Source organism: Pteronotus mesoamericanus, unplaced genomic scaffold (assembly GCF_021234165.1).
Source record: "Pteronotus mesoamericanus isolate MK-2021 breed Mesoamerican mustached bat unplaced genomic scaffold, CSHL_Meso_final contig_20, whole genome shotgun sequence".
In the NCBI taxonomy this organism is placed as follows: domain Eukaryota; kingdom Metazoa; phylum Chordata; class Mammalia; order Chiroptera; family Mormoopidae; genus Pteronotus; species Pteronotus mesoamericanus.
In genome coordinates, this window is record NW_026555085.1 from 79,003,088 (window position 1) to 79,022,625 (window position 19,538).

At 37.2% G+C, this 19,538-nt stretch overlaps 1 protein-coding gene across 1 annotated transcript in view; it reads left to right on the forward strand.

Moving 5' to 3' along the window:
- LAMA2 (laminin subunit alpha 2) overlaps positions 1–19,538 on the forward strand; it is a 525,989-nt gene that overhangs the window by 404,245 nt on the left and 102,206 nt on the right. The window contains exons 35-37 of the mRNA XM_054569946.1: positions 6,205–6,316; positions 11,869–12,031; positions 13,301–13,511. Of these exons, the coding sequence (XP_054425921.1) occupies positions 6,205–6,316; positions 11,869–12,031; positions 13,301–13,511 (486 nt within the window). The remainder of the gene's footprint in view (positions 1–6,204; positions 6,317–11,868; positions 12,032–13,300; positions 13,512–19,538) is intronic.

Consider the following 19,538-nt stretch of genomic DNA (forward strand, 5'->3'; position numbering starts at 1 on the left):
TCGCCCTGACTTCTCTCTGCTCCCAGATAAAGGCCGAACTCCTCCCTTCGGCCACTGCTCCACCCCTGTGCCAGCTGCTCTCCAGCCGTACTGTCCTTCAGTTACTTCATCCCACCACAGAGCCTTTCCCCACTTACTTTGTTTGGCCTTTAAGTAAATCACCTCCTCCTACATCTTGTTTCCTAATGTTAATTTCATTTCACCTTTCAAACCTTAGCTCATGGAAGTCTATCTTATGAGAGCCTTCTGTGACATTCTAGGTCTGATAAGGTTTCTCCTATAATTGCCTTATACCACTGTGTTTTTTTTTCAGTCTGAATTTTAAATTTATTTTCATGATCATTGAACAAATACTCTTCTGCTCCCATCAGACCATAAGCTCCAAGTGGGCAGGAAACGTCTTTCTTTTTTTTTTTTACCACAGCATCACCAGTACTGTGCACATGGCAGGTGCTTAGTCAATATTTGTTTAGTTAAGTATTTAACTAATTGTGAATAATTTAAGTAATAGCGTTTGAACAACCAGATGAAAAGTAGAGACCCCAAAATAAGTACTGATTTTGAATTTCTCTAAAATGTATTAAAATCAGGAATACTTATAATTCTATTAATTGGATATTTTGAATTTCTCTAAAATGTATTAAAATCAGGAATATACTTATAATTCTATTAATTGAATATTTTTATTTCTTTAGTAAACATCTCTTAAATGTTTATATTCTGTAATAGGAGAATGTTATTTATGTATTAGACTGAGCTATATAATATATTAAAGTTTAACTTTATCTACATTGTCTTTTACTGCCTTTATAAAATTTAAAAATCAAATTTAAATGAAGATTAAGCATTTCTAAAATAACAATTAGTTTTTAATAAGTGCCAATAATATATATGTTTGCAAGGCTTTGTTTATAGTTTTAAAAGTTTTAAGTTGCTGAGAACCTCTTTTTAACATTTCTGCTATTACATTTTAAAAAGGAGAGAGAGAGAATGTATGACAAGTCATACTTGTTTTTGGAACTTTCAAAATTGATACCTGCAATATTTAGGAGAAAATTCCATGTGGAACTGATTTATTATCATTCCACAGGGTCAGTTGGTTGCTCCCTATCTCTTTCCTTATGCGTCTGTCCTAACAGGATGCCTGAGAAGTACTTCATTGACAGATATAAAGAACAGGTAGTGTTTGAAGACAACATTTGAAAATATCATATGAATGATTAGATCTGAAATTTAATTTTAGCAGGAAACCATATTAAGTCTGCAAATGCAAAGGTAGATGGCATCTAAGCAATGTTATCTATTCAGTCGTTAGATTTACTCCATTAGATTCTAGTTTTAACATAAAGAAGGCAGAATATGAGAGACACGGGTAATATCCAACCAAGAAAATTATGTGCGGATTTCAAGAGGCACAGTGAGAACTGCTCGCGCAAAAGCAAGAAAGTAACAGCTACATTGTTCAGAAGTACATGAATGTGTGCTTAATGGTAATGCATGCTGCCTAGACATAAATACTCCAGAAAAAGAAAAAAACAAAAAGAAAACATACCTATTTGTGTGAACTTGAATGTAAAGAGAAAAGGTAATCAGAAGTAAAACAGATACATATGCGGTACTGCGTAAGGCATCATTTATGATGGGACACTAGAAAGATTATAGGACAGAGGTAAAAGGATGTTAAAATGAGAAAATCAAAGATAGAGAATGAAAGGAAGATTGTACAACATATTGGGATAAATGAGAAGACATTTGTCAAATACTCAAAGGACAAGATAATAGTGAGTAAGAGGAAAAATGATTAAGGGATAGGGATGGTAATTTAATAAAACACAAGAAGAGCAAAACTATACCAGACAGAGAGCTCCTGTCATGCACTATTTACATTCATCTGTAACATTATCAGTAGCCTATCACTGGGAAACTGATTTTTGTGAATTTCACTCCTGTGATACCACTACCTGTCACCACTCCCTGTAGGTGATAGTGCATGTGTCATAGGCTTTCTTTGTGGAGTCTCTCATGGGTGGTTTGACAAGGGTAACTTTTCAATTTAATTACTGTGTAATGACACGTGATATTTAAAAATATGCTTATGTGCTGTTCTGATATGGATTTTTAAACATATTAATTTTCTTAAACCAGAAGCTTATGCACATGGAATCGTGCGTAAGTTGAAGCAATGCCCCTCCTCCCACCCAGAATGATCATCTTTTTCCTGTGTTTTTCTAGTCCTCCTGGATGTTTGATACAGGTAGAATAAAAGGTGTGAGGCAGAAAATATTTTTTGTCTTCAATTCCCTATGTGTGTAAGTTTACATAAGTCATTTAACCCCTCCACATCTTCATTTTCACAGTGTAAAACTAGGGATCATGCCCTCTGTGTGCCTCTAAAGGCAGGAGGAGTAAATGAGACACAAGAGGGTGTAAGCCCTCCTGAACACACATAGATCAATCTGGGCGTGGCTGAGCCTGACTGTGTAACCCACCTTTTGGAGTGCTAACACCACAAGTCAATAGCTTTTGATGCCAAGCACCTCACATCCCCTCCTCTCCCAGAGTCCGTCCAAGAGAGGCAGCTGTTCATGTCTTCGCAGAGAGAAGGCCATCTTCCTCGGTAAGCACTGTGCTGGCCCCGATCGGTTCTGCCCACCCCCAGCCTCTGACTCCATGTGCACCGGCATGGTACTTGGTGTGTAATCACAGGCTAAATTTGAATTACCATGAAGCCAGCTAGAATGCAGTGTGCTGGAATCCGAAGGCTCTCAGGCCTGGCTCTCCTCCTAAGCTCTCAGCAATAGCTCTTGAGCAGCAGCTTCCTATGAGGCTCCAAAAAATGCCCAGAAGACTGCCCAGCCATCCACATTCACTGGCAAGCACAGCACCAGGCATGTGGCCAGTTTGAATGGTATTGAGAAGGCATATCGAGAGAGAGAGCACGCCATCTGCCACGGATGAAGATGAGATAGATACAGCAAAACACCTGACAAAGTAATTACTCAAAATAGTCATGATCATTGTTTTTTGTTTTTTGTTTTTTAATATCTAAGAAAGGAGAGCATGTGCAAAGTAGTCAGGGATGGCTTCACAGAGCCGGGGAGGTTGGAACTGAATCTCGAAAGCTGGATTTATTTGGGATAATTGGAGAGGAGTTAAGGAAGAATAGTATGAACAAAAGCTTTTTTCCAGGAATGTTCATAGAAAGATACATAATAAGTTTGGCAATATTAGTTAAGAAATGGTTGTTTAGTTGCTATGTTTAACAACATTCATTCAATATTTGCTATAAAGTAGGCATCATACCAGGAGCTGGATATAAAGTGATGAGCAAAACAGGCCAAGTTCTTGCCCTCTAAGAGCTTACCACATAGTCAGGGAGGTAGCCCTGCCCCACCTCTAGGGCCCAGTGGGCACCTGGAAGACAGAAAAGAGCACAGCTCAAATCGGTGTCTGCTCCATGCCCTGCTGCTCCTTTTCTGGAAGGACAAGGCCATACCTGCTCACAGAGAGACCAGAAAGCCCAGGACCAAGCAGGGGCTGCGGGGGTGATGGTAGGAAAATTTCCAGGGGAGCAGAGCTAAGAACTGAGTGGAGCAGGACCAGCGCTGTGAGAAGAGCAGGAAGGGCCTTTCAGGTAAAGGTGACTCTGCGGTGCCTTTACCTAAATAAGTAATTCTGCCATGCACGGTGCAGCGAAGGAAGTGTTTTGCTGCAGGAAGAGAAGAAACCTAGATAGGTCCCTTGCAAATGGCCATGCCATGAAGATATGCTCATTAAAATGAAAACTAACGGATGACAAGGATCCAGTCACTGGAAGTATAGAGGAAAAGCTCATTCCAGGCAAAGACAACAGGATACAAGAAGGCCCTAAGAAGGAGACAGTTTGACACATTTCATATACTAAAAGGAAGCCAAGGAGATTGATTGCAGAGGGTATTGGTCGTAACTATTAACTTGTTTCTTAGCATGGGTCGTATAAAAATCTTGACATCTTAATGTTGGAGTACTCATATAATTGGTACTGAGTTGTAGATGATGCTTATACCTTACTGAAAAACTAGGTAAGTAGAAGTCAAGGCAATGAATACTATCTTGATTTTCCAGAATAAAAGGGAAGGTGGATTGATAGACATTGATTTTCAAAAATTGGATGCTTTTGCCCTGACTGGTGTAGCTCAGTGTGTTAGGCATCATACCACAAATTGAAAGGCCGTGGGTTTGATTCCTGGTCAAGGCACACTGGTGTTGCCTCTCGATGTTTTGCACGTCGATGTTTCACTCCCTCTCTTTCTCCCTCCCCTCCCTCTCCCTAAAAATAAAAAAGTAAATAAAATCTTTTTTAAAAATTTGTTGCTTCAAACTATTAAGAATTGTTAAACTCAGAGGTGTGAATATTGATGTAAATTATGATATTTTGGTAACCTAGGTAAGATACTGAAAAAGTAAAAAAGAAATATTATATTCAAATGATAATGTATATTTTCTCCATAGTAAGAAATATTAATGCTGGTGATTCATTAATTCTTATGATAAGATATTGAAAGATGACCATATTCTAGATCAAGTCCCATATTATAGTCTATTGTGACATATACAAATAGGAGTGATATCATAGAATACAGTTAAGTCCAGAGTAGACAAACATCTAAAGCAGGTTAGATAGTCAAAATCTTAAGTTGTTGACCTTGGTGATTCAAAAGCAACGTTTGAAAAATTATACATGTGTATGTATGTATGGTGTGGATATGTAAGAAAACATTTGACCCATCTGAGCCTTAAATCTAACAGTTAAGTGATTTCATTATTATCATTATTTTAGGAGTTAATCCAGAGCACTCTAATACACTAACACATTCCAAACTATTGTGCATATATAATGTAAACTGTAAAGAGGAATTTTAAAAGCTTCCAATGGATTCTTATCCTTTCATCTTTTTATTTGTGATAGTAACACTTGCAGGTTAAGAAGATGATAATAGTTAGACTTTATATGCTACCTTTTATGCAAAACTTTGAAACCTTCATGAATTTAACCTCTTTCTGCCCCTGGGAAATCACAAAATGCAAAACAATTTCTGTAGCATCTCTAACCATGTTCTGTTCTGGCTGGGCATTTAGTTCTGTTTCAAGATCTATTTAAAATCTACTTTTATCTAAAAAGTCTAAAAAACTAGATTCTTTGAGCATCTAGAATGCAAACATTCTGGTATTAATAACTTGGATCTTATTCCAATTATTTTGAGGCAGTTTGTGATTATTTGATTCATTATCAGCAATTAGAGTATCCCAATTTTTTTAAAAAAGATCATATTTAAAAAGAGATCATATTTATTAGCATATGCATACACATAAAAATGAAATGCAAATGTATTTTAGGTTGCTCTAAACCTTGTTTCTTTTAAGAAAATTTTAATGTTACATATGCCATTTTTATGTTACTAAATAGGGTGTATCTTAACTATGAACACATGAAATTTATTCCATTGTGTCCAAATTGTATCTTCAACATGAATAAAGGTGAAACTGCATGCAGGTTCTCTTTGGGAGGTGAAGTTGTTTGGGAGTTCTGTTTTATTTTGTTGACAATAATGTATGGTTCTGTGATTAACATCCCCCTTTTCTGGTGGTGACGTATGGAAAAACATAGCATTTATTCTTCCTTAATGTTTTACTGGCATCTTTTGAGTGTTATAAAACAAGCATTTACTACTTAGTAGCTAAGCATTTCCCCTCTTTGTTCCTTTAATTAACATATTGATCTAAACCAAATCTATAGGATGGAGCTTACTGAGACAGACTGCCTGTGCCTCTGTCATTGCTACACTCCACATTTTCTCCGTAAATAAAATATGGACAAAACTGCAACACGTGGAGACTGAAGAATGCATTAAAGACTTTTGACAACAGTACCTTAAAGATATTTCAAAATGAATTGTGCCTTATCACTTCCTCTGTGCCACTGCATGTTATGAGGGTTTTAAAAAGACCAAATACAATTCTCTGATTTCCATTTCATGGAAGAAGTAATAAAGTTTAATTGTATACTGGAGCACAGGGTGTCACTTCCAGTACATCTCATCAATAATTCATTGATTGCCTTTGGCTCAGAGTAATATTTGAAAGGAAATGTAGCCTGTGGGAATTTATCTAACAGTAGCTTCATCATCTTTATTAATTATGCTTTTCCTGAATGTGGGTCATTAGGCTACCAAAGTGACAGCAGATGGCGAGCAAACTGGACAGGATGCTGAGAGGACCAACACGAGAGCAAACTCCTTAGGAGAATTCACTAAGGAACTTGTCCGGGATGCAGAAGGTATTACAAACGTCCCAAATATTCAATCACCATTTCTCCCAACAGAAAAATAGAAAAAGGGATTACAGGGACTGGAATTTCCCCAGTAAGAGATGTCACTTCTCAATTTGATAGCTGGGTTTTAAAAAGTATTTTGGTCAAGTTATGCAAGGGCATTATCTGCTGAGAACTTACAATCTAGAGTATTAAATTAGTGACAACAGTCGGTAAATTAGCAATTATGAGTGCAGAATAGCAGTTAATCGAATATACCTCTTTAGGAATGTTTCACTTTTTAAGGAATGGCTGTTATGATTAAATAACTAATGGGCAACTTATGATTTGCTATTGTTGTATTCCAGTCTAGTTAAAAAGATGCTTAATTTTTAAGGCTAATTTTATCTACCTAATCAATACATTAAAACAGCACTTTAATTTCTCCAAATGCCTTCTAAAACACTTAGAACTGGTTTTTAATGAACCTCTGCTGCTTGGGATTTGGATGTGCTACCTAACCAGAAGCTGTACTGCACTTTGCCCACAATTCTGTAGGGGTTAGTTCTTGACACCTGCCAATCTGATTGAGAATCAAAGTGGAAGCCACCTTTGGGCAAAAGCCCAGATAGAGAAACTCGTAATGAAAACAGTTTAAAGAAAAAAGAAACAATAGTTTCTTTAGAAAACTTAAAAAAGAAACAATAGATATTCTTAAATATCTATTAATATATAATAGACGTGCATTCATGTTTAGAAAGTAAGAAAAAGGGCTTGGATGGGGTTTTTTGTTTTGTCACTGTAGTTGGGTTTGTTTGTTTGTCTGTTTTTTGCTTTAAAAAAGTGAAATATTTTTATTACTCTATAATGTTTTGCATTTTATATAGTTTGCTTTGCAATATAGCCAAGTAAGTCAGGACATGAGATAGAACTTCAAGGCAGATTCTGACAGGTAATTCTTAGGAATCATTTGCCAAGAAGAGATAGAAACTCCCCAAAATTCCCCACTGCAAGAAGCAACAGAATTTTAATCTGAGGCATAATCTGAGACAAAACATGTCAGGATCTGAAACAGAAATTACTTCTACCAAAAAATCTCAGTTCATTCATGTGGTTAATCCTCTGCCTGATGAAGTTGTTATGCTTTTCCTAATTTTATTTTCCATTCATGCTACTTGAAGTGCCCACCTTCCCCCAATGGGAAAAAAACATCTCATTCCAATTTCCCTATGCCTGGGTTCTTGAAGGCACTTGTCAATACTGAAGAAGCTTTCCTTTTCCTTTCATCTCAATCTCAAACACTCAACACTAAGAAGTCTATCCTGCGAACTCCCTTTTTTCATTTCAGTCAAGCGAAAGCACATAAGAGTTAATACGTTTTCTGCAGCCTCAAGTATCAGCGCTAATAACTTCTCTACATTGTGCCCTCAACCTCCAAGTTTGTGCACTGCACAAAGGCCACCAGCAGGGGGCAGAGTGGAAATGATATTTAACCAGGCTTTGCTCCCCATGCACAATCCATCCATCAAAGCAAAGGTTAAGTATCGTCAAAGGTGTCTCCCATTTCCTAAATTGCCTATCAGTCGGGTGGTCTGGTTGTGTTTGTTCAAATCAGGCACCTTTTTCTAATTCATGTCAAGTGCCACGTGGGACGGCTGTGATTCTGTAACTAAAGAATATGTGAATACTACTCTCTTCCCCAGCAAGTACTAACATATATGATGACCAAAATCATCCCAACACCCGTGTTTAAAGAACTTTGGCAGAATTAACCCAACTGTTAAAATTTCACGAAAATTTACATTTGAATATGCCAGAGTTAAACTAAATTCTAACTGAGGTGTGTATGTGTATTGAAAGGCTCGGTAGTTTAGGGGACTTTTTAAATTAAAAAAGGGAACTCACCAAAAGTTTTAAGTGGGTAATACAACATCTCCACACCCCTTTTTCTCTCTTAAAATGGCAATAATTAGAATAATCACTAGTACTTTTAGGTTTTATTAGTGGAAGTAATTTGCTGGGAAAAGTGAGTGCTTCAGCCTGGCACTATCTTCTCCAGTTTTTTTTTTTTTTAGATACATGGAATACCTTACTCTCCCTATTTGCTGCCATAAGTCATGGCCTCTTTACAGATAATCAACATTTATTAATCTAAGGCATTCTTTTTATTTTCTTTTTTTTATTTTAATTTATTTTTTCAAATACATTTGTCTCTGCCAACCCCCCACCACTTTCCCTTGCCCCCTCCCTCCTTCCCTCCCTCAGCTCTTCACCTTTGGTTTTGTCCATGAGTCCTTGCTATATGTTCCTTGACTTTCCCCTTCCCTTCCCTTTCCCTGCCCCCCCCCCTTCCCTCTTGTCTCTGTTGATTTCTTTTCCTTTCAGTGTTGCTGGTCATATTTTCCTTGCTTCTTTGCATTGTTGTTTAGGTTCCGCTTATAGGTGAGATCATATGGTATTCGTCATTCGCCCCCTGGCTTATTTCGCTTAGCATAATGCTCTCCAGTTCCATCCATGCTGTCGCGAAGTTTAGTAGTTCTTTTTTTCTTTCTGCTGCATAGTATTCCATTGTGTATATGTACCATAACTTTTTGATCCAATCATCGACTGATGGGCATTTAGGTTGCTTCCAACACTTGGCTATTGTAAATTGTGCTGCGATGAACATTGGGTGCATAGGTTCTTTTGTATTGGCAAAATAATCTGCATGGTAAGGCATTCTTATCGCAATATAATCTTTGAAGTATACTGTGTTATGACTTCTGATTAGATTATGAATAAGCTATATTGTGTTCCATGCACTATTAGAATTAATGGGTGAACATATATAAACCTATCAGTTTATGTCCTGACATATAATGGGACTAAATAAATGACAAACACCCTTTTTTTCTATTTCTCAGATCACAGCAGTATTTGTCATTTATGATAAGTTTATCCACCGAAGAATTTTTTTAGAAAAATAGTTTTGCTTCTCCTGAGCAGTTATTTTATTTGTATGTTATATGTACTGTATACCTGTTAAGTACCTCATTTTTGTCCGCTGGTATGCCTTGGCTAGTAAGATGCTTAGTGCTAAATTTAGGATTCATTGCACTGAACATTATGGTATGCCTTTTTGTCTACTAGTATTTCTGATTTACATTAATTTTTTAATCTTTACTATCTCCTTTTAAGTCAATTTTATCTTGTTTTAAAGAAATTTTAAATCTACTAGTTTTCTTTGAAATAAGGTAGACATAAATCAGTAAATTTTAAAAACGTATGTTGCAATTCTTTTTCAATACCATTAAAAACATGCTGAAGCTGTAGTGTATGTCTCTGAGTAAGAGACGAGCACATTCATCTTTAGTTTAAAAGTTTTCAGAGTTCCTAACTTCCATAGATAGAAGCAGTGGAGCCATCATCATTTTTCTAAAGCAGCTTTTGAGTACGCTAATAATTTTTCCTAGTTGCTTACACATGGCTTTAGTTTTAAAGAAATGATGCATTACAAAAGGTATAGCCATATTTTCCTTTCTCTCTCTGATATCCTTTTCCCACCAAATTCTTCCCTGCAGAAATTTAGCTTTAAGAATGATCCACAAGAGAAAGAGGGGGTAGTATCTCACATTTCTCCCTTCCTCAATACCACTAGAGCCCAAGACCTAAATTCAGTTAAACAAACAGCTTTGGCAGATTATGAAGTAGGGTTTATCTCTTTCATTTAAAAAAAAAAAGTGAATGCCAATTAAATCAATGGTTACTTACGTGCTACAATTGGTTAAAATCAACTGCACACAGGCATGCACTGAGACCAAAAATGGGGGCTGTATTATAGGTATAGCCAAATCTACTATTGTTTTTCTTGAAGTCTAAGGAGAAACCTTCTTAGATTTAATCCTTATGATTCTAGCATGGTTCTCAAATAACCTACTGGACCAAAGAGCTTTCAAACCAATCAGCCCACAGTCATTATGGTTCCTTAATAAACACAGTGTTGGTGATATATTACGAACAATGGGGGCGAGATCTTGGGAAGGTTCTTCAGCATATTTCAAGTCATGGCTATGAGCCACTTGGCCAATGGAGAGCCACATTCTCTGCCTTCTAGGAATACAGCACTTGAGCAGTAATTTTTACCAAAGGGCTAGGAATGCCCATAGTTGTTCTTCGAAACACCTGATTCAAATTGTTCTACAAATTAAACTGTGGCTATTTCAGGAATAAGGGTTTAACTGCAGCAACTCTCTAGCCAAAAATATTTATCATGAAAAGAGAATTAGAAAGACGCATATGGAAAGGGTAGATAGAGTAGAGGTAGAAGCTCAATTTCTTCTACAGTCCCAGTGATTCTCAAATCCCCTAGCATGCTTGCAAATCTCCTGGTGGACTTGTGAAAACATAGACTGCTGGTCCCCACCCCTGGAATGTTTAACTCAGTACATCTGAAGTGAGGCCTGGGAATCTACATTTTAATAAGTTTCTAGGTGATGCTCACTTGGGGACCACATTTCAGAATCGTGGTACTTCCCCACAGTGCGACACCCACCATGGCTGCTCTGTAGGGTGCACCTTTTTTAAGAGCTTTGCCCATGCTGTCCTTGGAATAACTCTTACCAACGCCAATCAGGAAAGCTTCTCTAAGAATAGAAATGAGTGTCAGGATTCTTTATGAGCTACACCTTGATACCTCTCCAACCCACCCTATATATAGCATTCTAGAAGTAAGGGTTTAGCCGACAACAGAGTTCAGAAAAATATCTTCTTGCAACTTGTTAAATTAACATTCCATAGAACACACTTCAGGAAAAGTTGGTCTAAAATTAATGGTAGAACTGCAAGAATGTTTCAATTCACCAGTTTTTCAAATTTTTATTTGACAAAGAATTCTTTTTTCGCATGAAATCTTTCCCCGAATACCAACCTATAAAAGAAATTCTTGGCAGAACAGAATTCATTCTTAGAATACCCGAAGCACCTACAGAATCCTAGATTTCCAAAGAGCACAATTTGAGACCCCACTCAGTGCATAATAAACACAGGCTGTTACGATGGTCATTACGGCTAGAAGTTATCTTTGAACCCTAATCTATAACACTTGTCTCTGGACCAGCACTCCTTTCCTCACTTTTTTAAAAACATGAACTCGAAACTCTGTTGAAGTGCAAAGACAGGTTCATTTTTAGATATTTTATCACTGATAGTATTTCCATACTCAGTATTTTTAAAAAGACTGAATATGATTGTCTTACCAGCACGGCAGATCTTATGTTTTCAGCTTCCAAGTGTTACACTACATCTCATTTTTCGCCCCTTACCTGAAAAGAACCTGAGCCACCTTTCTCCGTATTTCCTCTTTTTGGGGTAAAGACACCCTGCATTAATTACAGTGTCCCTCAAAAGAAACCTAACATGGAGAAATGTTGCATTTCCCTGTTAATTAAGGTTTGTTGTAGTAGCTGCCTCTGTTGCCCAGAGGGAACACCATGGCAGGCCATGTTTCATTTGGAGATGGTGGAGAAGAGCAGACTTGAGTGGCATTTCCGCATGTGGCATTCTTGTTTACTAATTTGCAAAATGTGTTTTATCTCCTGCAGCTGTAAATGAAAAAGCTATAAAACTAAATGAAACTCTAGGAATTCAAGACAAGGCCTTTGAGAAAAATTTGCAAGAGCTTCAGAAAGAAATTGATCAGATGATGAGCGAACTGAGGAGGAAAAATCTAGACACACAGAAAGAAGTTGCTGAAGATGAGTTGGTGTGAGTAGATCATCTATTATGTTTTCATTTGATAAGATGAGCTTTCCAAATTGTTCACAGTTTTCTACATTTTCCATCACAAATGTGAGTATAAGGTATTTTGCTTGCTTTTTCATTTTTATTGACATAGTTATCATTTAGCTTGTTTGGATTGAAAATATAGTTTTGCTCATATATAAATAACCAAGTAATTGATCTTTTCTGGTGCTGTCCCTTCTATAATTATTAGGCTTATGGGCTTGCTTTATTAGTTGCCTGTATTTGAAACATTTAAACTATCAACAGTTTTTTCATTTTGATGAAAATACCTTTGAATAAATAAAACTATGAATTTTGCAGATCATCCTATATGTTTTGTCATATCATGAAATGCTAAATAAAAAGGTGTCAATTGCTTATTACCTTGAAATCAGGGTCAGGAATTTGAGGTGGGAATAATAGTAATAGTGATTTTACTGGTGCTAATTAACTCATGTGACCACACACTCAATTAAAAAAAATATTTTTGCATCCAAAGCTAACTTCAAAGTGATAGAGTTATTAATACTTAAGTAACATATATTATAATAACATGAGCAACACCTGATAACTTGTTAGAAATACAAATTTTCAAATCTTGCCCCAAAAATACTGAGTCAGAACCTTTGGGCTAGAGCCCAGCACTGTTTTGAGAACTGCTTCAAAAAATTATGATGCCTATTAGTTTTAGAACTGCTATTTTTCCAGTATTCAGCCTTTGTTAAGAGTTCAGATATTATCACTTTAGGAAAACTATTGTTAATCCCAGGAAACTCTCAGACTACTCAGAAAAGAAAGAATAGTGGATCAAAAACATGACTTTACACTAGCATGTCAATAACGGAGTTGTTTTCACATTTTTTAACCAAACATATCAATATATTCATACCTTACATTCTAAGTAACAGGAAAGGTCTCATGTTGAACCAGGTAGCATTTCTACTGGTATGTAAAATAAATCATAAAACTCACTTCATCAGTCAGATTATAAGAGGTCCCAACTGCAATTTTATATTACTAACAAATGAAAAGTGTGTGGATTTGAGGGGTTTAGTTTCAATGGTAAATAGTCACACTACTTTTCAGGCACCTGTTTTCAGCTTAGTTTAACATATAGTCAGCCTTCTTTAAATATCGTCCTACTTTTCCATTCTTTTAATATTAGCATGTCTTGGTAGTACAGTTTAATGGCAGTAAACCCTGAGAAAGTGACAGGGCTTACTGTCTGTTGTTGGGCTGGGGTGCTTCCAGGGCTGCGGAAGGTCTGCTGAAGAAAGTTCAGAGGCTATTTGGAGAGTCCCGAGGGAAAAATGAAGAAATGGAACAGGATCTCCGGGAGAAACTGACAGACTACAGAAACAAGCTTGATGATGCTTCGGACCTGTTGAGAGAAGCCACGGATAAAATCAGAGAAGCTAATCGCTTATCTGCAGCAAACCAGAAAAACATGACTGCTCTGGACGTGAGTCTGAGGGGCTCTTTCATCTATAGCTGGGGCTGCGGGGTGGAGGCTGAGCAAACATGGCTGGCTGAATTTTGCTCGGTTACAGACATCAGGAAAGACAACACTGAAAGGAGACTTCTGAGAAGCAGAACAGGGAATGCTCTTTCTCCTTTTTAAATCAATGATCATTACCCATAAAAATCAAACAAAGCGTAAATAACTTAAATTATTGAAGATTTAAAAACAGTGCCCTACTGAGGAAGGAGCTCTCCCCTAGGAGTCAAAGGACCTTGGTCTTAATAACCATACCACTAACTAGAAGAACAAGCAAGTCAGTACAAGGCTCTGGTTGGAGCATCATCCCATATACCAAATGTCGTGGGTTTGATTTCCAGTCAGAACACTTACTTAGGTTGCAGGCTTGACCCTTAGTTGGGGCACCTAATGGAGGCAATAGATGTTTCCCTCACACATCAATGTTTCTCTCTCTCTCTCTCTCTCTCTCTCTCTCTCTCTCTCTCTCTCTCAACACTTAACATGGCAATTTGATCACTTTTCCCAAGAGTGAATTTTTAGTCCAAACAATGGCACAAACCTGTATTTGGTATATTTAAAAAGCAGCAAATTCCTCCCAGAAACAAACTTAATGTTGCTGTTTTCAAAGTATTTGACCCTCAACAGATATGAAAAGAGCAGCAGACCTATATATCTTCTTACATATAATCTCACCTTCAACTATAACTGAACACTCCCTGGCATATTTGTGGCATGACAGTTGAATAAAATGAATCTGGATTTTTTTTTATCTACTCATTTCTGTCCATTTTTCTTTGGATGAAGAGGAGGACAAATTAATTTTTTTTAAGTTGGTTTTTTTTTTTTCCGGCTCTCTCTCCAGGGACTTAGCCTTGTCATTATGATAGAAGATGGAAGCAGCTCCCTTTTTCCTAAACTGATGCATCTAATCTGAACCAACTTGGAGTCCACTGACGTGCTGGCTCTACTAAAGAAAAAGCTCCGCCTTGCCAGGCGGGGTGCTGGGCCGGTGTCACGCCAGAGGCTCTGGCGGGATTCATCCTGTCGGTCACACACCCGTGGTGTAACTTACCCGGAGGTGCCCCCTTCACTTTATGGCAACAGTTTAAGAAATTAAAATTACCTGTGTGGAAAGTATAATAAGCATTCAGGAAATTTTTCAGGAAGAGTTATAGTGGCACCATAAATGGTGCTATTAGTGATTCCTGCCTTTTAATGATGTTTAAAACGAGGAGCCATCATCCGTGCCCTGCCCTCAGCCCCACCCTGTCTGGAGGAGACGTCTGGAGCTTCCAGTCAGAACGGTAGATCTAAGTGGTCCTTTCCATATTTTCATTTTATCTGCCATGCTTAAGTAAAGGCTTGTTAAAAAACTTCCTAGAGTGAACAGATAAACTGATTAAATTAATACAAGTAAGACATAGCTTATTTAAGGTGGTATGCCAAGGCTGATTAATGTTGATTACTGAGGCTGGTACTTCTTAGTACCACCCTAACCACCCCTCTTAGGTTGTTTAAGAAGGAATGACCTGGAGAGTTTGCTGAACACAGGGGTTCCTTGGATTGTCACTCAGACTGAGTTGGTGGCTCTAGGGTATGGCCCAGGTCCCTATCCTAAAACTTTCCCTGGGTCGATCTGATGTGCATACACGGGTGAGAACAAAAAATACATTGTATCCATTTGATTGAATACTGAGTTTTTTATATAAATAACTTTAATGTACCTGTGTTCACCAAGGAGGTGATTTAATTAAGACTCAGCTCAAATAGGCTTTTTATTTATTTATTTACTTTAAATGTAAGCATGTATTTTTTATTATTAAAAACATTTAACAAGCCCCTACTAAGTTCAGACAATGTGCTAAGCACAAAAATTGGTAATGTCCAAGTACCGGTCCTCATTGTACAGTCCTTGGAACAACAGCATTAGCATCAACTAGAAGCTCTTTCAAAATGCAAATTCTAGGACCCCACCCAAAACTATCAAGTGAGAAACTGTTAGTAGAACCCAGCAACTGGTGTTTTAAACATTCCTACAGTTATTCAAATGCAGCCTTACATTTGAGAACTTGATTTAGAATAAAGCATCATGTTGGATGACTTTAAGCGGCTTATATTCATTGGGAGATACATATAAGTAAACCATTCTATACACTAGAGTAATTACAGAGTCAAGCAAAGAAAAAGGAACATCTCAGTCACCCCTGGGTTCAGGATGGGCTTCACAGAGTACCTGATACATGTGTTAAGTCCTGAAGGGTGGGCACTAGACACTAGCTAGTCAAAAGAGAAGGGGAAGAACATTCCATAAATGGGGAAAAAAAATATGCCAAACCGCGCGCGCGCACACACACACAGACACACACACACAGACACACACACACACACACACACACACAGTAAGCATTTTAGGACAATTCATTGGCTTGACAGGACTGGAATGAAGGCTGCATGTGAACAAGTGAGGGGATAGAAAGCCAGCAAAGACAGAGCCAGACCCTCAGTTATGGAAGAATTGCATTCTGAGACTAAGCCAAGGAATTTTGTTTTTATTCTGAAAGCTATTGGATGCAATTGAAATACTGCAGTCATGGATTAAAATTACATTTTTGGGATTTGTGAGTGGTTCATGTAAACTGGAGAACTGGTTTTTGTATTGGGAAATAGCATAATATAAGGCTAGGAAAACAGGCCAGGATGATATTTAAAGTCAGTTAGACCTCTACCATCTCATGACGCCGGTGGTAACTAAGGTGTTTGAGGTCAAACAGGAATGATTCCTGGCCTCATAAAACTTAGTCTCTCCCAAGGTCAGGCATTTGAACCTTTTACTGCATGCAATTCTATGATTAGTAGGAGCTGGGAGAATCAGCAAAATATTCACAGAAACAATAGCATCATAGCAGAAATTGAGAGAAGTTGATAGAAATGATGGAGCATCTTGGGCCCAAAAACAGAGCCCTAACAGTGTAAGTTGTTCTAAGAAATGTCAAACAGAGTGATAAAACTCTTCATGAGCTATATAAAAGTCTCTAGGAGAAGATGGCTCTGGAAACAGTGTTTGGTGCCAGATCACAGAAGGCTTTGAATACAGCCTTCTAGAAGCTGATGGGATTAGAGGGACATTTCCAGCGATGGAGAAAAGGCAAAGGGTACTTTGTGCCAATGGGCAAGAAGAAGAGAGCAAGTCAGTTAAACAAAGGAGCACACATTGAACAGTCTGCCCCTAAATCTATCATTATAACCTTGTAAAAGGAAGGATTGACATGAAAGTAAGGGTGAGTTGCTAGATGAAGGATTGGCTGGAAGATAGCTTTTGCAGGCTTTTAATCCACCCCACACACACACCGCCTCACTGCCTCCCCCACTACCCCCACACAAAAGGTGTTAAACTTACTAAGCTCTGGAATAAATTAAGATCTAATTAAAAGTTAAAAGTAGAACTATGATCAACTTTGGTATTCAAAGAAAATCACTTAATTATGCTTATGAAATACTTTGGGAGAATAATTCTGTATACATGGGCCTCTTTTTTGTTCCTCAGACACTCGAAGCTTTCTACCTTAGGGATTTCATATCCCACATCATTCTCCATTCATTCCCTCTCTTTATTTACTTCTATGTCACTCATCATTACTTAAAAATATACATTAATTTTATCATTCATTTTCTCCCTCTTCCAGACAAGTCATGAGAAACACATCTTCTTGTTCACTCTGTCCCCTGGTATACAACAGTGTCTGCTATAACCTTTTTTTTCCCCAATGAATAAATAAAGTGCCATAAAACAAACACAAAAACATGTTAAATGTACCCTTTTTATTAATATTTAGGCATTCCGTATCTCCATTTTTTCCTTGGCTCATAGCTAGATTCTATCAGTGTCTAATCTGAAAGTTAGCCACCTCTGAAATCTCCTGAATCTCCAGATCATTATTTCTGCTTTAGTACGATAAACAACACATTTTGATTTTGCACAAAAATTGGTTCCATCAAGAGACTTGAATAAAGCTTTCTACAAAGATTCTAACTCACTACTTAATTGAAACCAAAATGTGTGCAGCTCTTCACCTAACATACACATGGAAATGTTCTCTCTTCCATTGGTACAGCATTTTAAATTACCTTGATTCATTAATATAAACAAGCCATGCTGAAAAAAGTTCCTGAGTGCCTCTGTACATGGTATAACTTTAAATCAGTTCATGCAAAAACTAAGGGCTATAATTAGTAATTATGTAAAAGAATGTCAGACCCTTGGAAGATAAAATATGACTCGTAATCAGGAGCATCAGGTCTACGCCTGTGTTCATTGACCCCGAAGAAGAAAGGACCTATCAAAACTTGTTCTGTATTAGCCAGTGCTGCGAGTAGCTGATAAGCCAAGTGTCACCAGTTCAAGCTTCAGGAATGGACTCTAATTTCATTTATTCATTCAAACATATTTATTGGGGAAACTCTTCTAGGTATTGGAGATACAATGATACATAGGAATGTTTTTATGGAATATATATTAGAGTGAGGGATATAGTCACTAAAGCAATAAATAGGTAGTATATAATATGACCATAAACTCTGGAACATGGACTAATATAATAATAAAAGATATGTTTAGTGAAATTGCATGATGCATTCAATATGTTATTCTCCAACAGCAACAGTTCAACTGTGGGTTTTCACTAGTCCCTGTACATGACTATTGTGATGAATTGGTGTTGCTGATTTTTAAATAACTTGCACAATTAAGATAATTCAATCTGTACAAAAAATAAAATATTTTCTATGTCTAGATAATAATATAGAATATAACTCAGATAAATGAGAGCTAAGAAAAAGAACAAAATAAGGTAATATAATAGTCAGCAATTGTATTGTGTTTACTATGCACCAGGCAGTGTTCTAAGCTAGTTCTCAAATTTTCCTGTGTATATCACCTGGGTTTCTTGTTACATTCAGATTCTGAGTTGGTAGTTCCCAAAAAGCATTGAGATTGTGCATTTCTAACATGTTCCTTGGTGCTGCTAATGCTCCTGGTCAATGAGCCACATGAGTAACATGTCACATGAGGCTAAACTACTTGCCCCAGGTTTCATGGCTTATGAGAGTGGGTGGATCTGGGATCCCAGACCAGTCAGGCTGTTGCCTAAATGTGGTTCGTAATAACTGTCCTCTAGTCTATGGAAAATAATTGAGATAAAGATAAGTCTTAGATAGGTGATCAGGGAAATGACCATCAATAGAGAATGAAAGAGGAAGCAAAACAAAGAACTGGGGAAGAGCTCATGGTTAAGGGAAACACAAGTGTAAAGGCTCAGGGGCCGGCACAAGTGTATAGACCTGGCAACATACTGACCGTGGTTGGTGAAGAAGTAGGGAAAGAAGGGTATGAAGTTAGTGCTATCCCAGTGCAAATAAGAAATGCAGATTCTACAGCAGAAGAGTCAGTGCTTTCACAGCTGAAGGTCTGAGCTCCAACATTAGGTTGACCAAGTTTGGATCTTAACCACATCATACTAACTGTGTGACCTCGAGTAAATCAGTTAACTTGTTCAATTTTCTATTTTTTTATTATTTAATTTTTATTATTGAATGTATTGGGGTGACATAGGTTAATGAAATACTCTAAGTTTCAAGTGTACAATTCTATGACACATCACCTGTATTGTGCATAATTGCATTGTGCATTTACTACCCAAAGTTAAATCTTCTGTCACCATATATTTGACCCCTTTTATCCTTTACTACCCCCCTACCCCCTTTTCCCTCTGGCAACCACCATATTGTTGTCTGTGTCTATGAGCTTTTGTTCACTTGTTTTCCTTGTTTGTTTCTATTCTTTGAAAAGGTGATAAACACTGGACCCATAAAGTTAGTCTAGAATTAAATGAGAAAAGCTTATAAAACTATCTGGCACATTTTGAGATCAAAATAAGCATATAAAGTAGCATTATTTTTTATATAAAAAACATAAATGGCAGAGACTTAAAATTATAATTGATACAGTTAAAT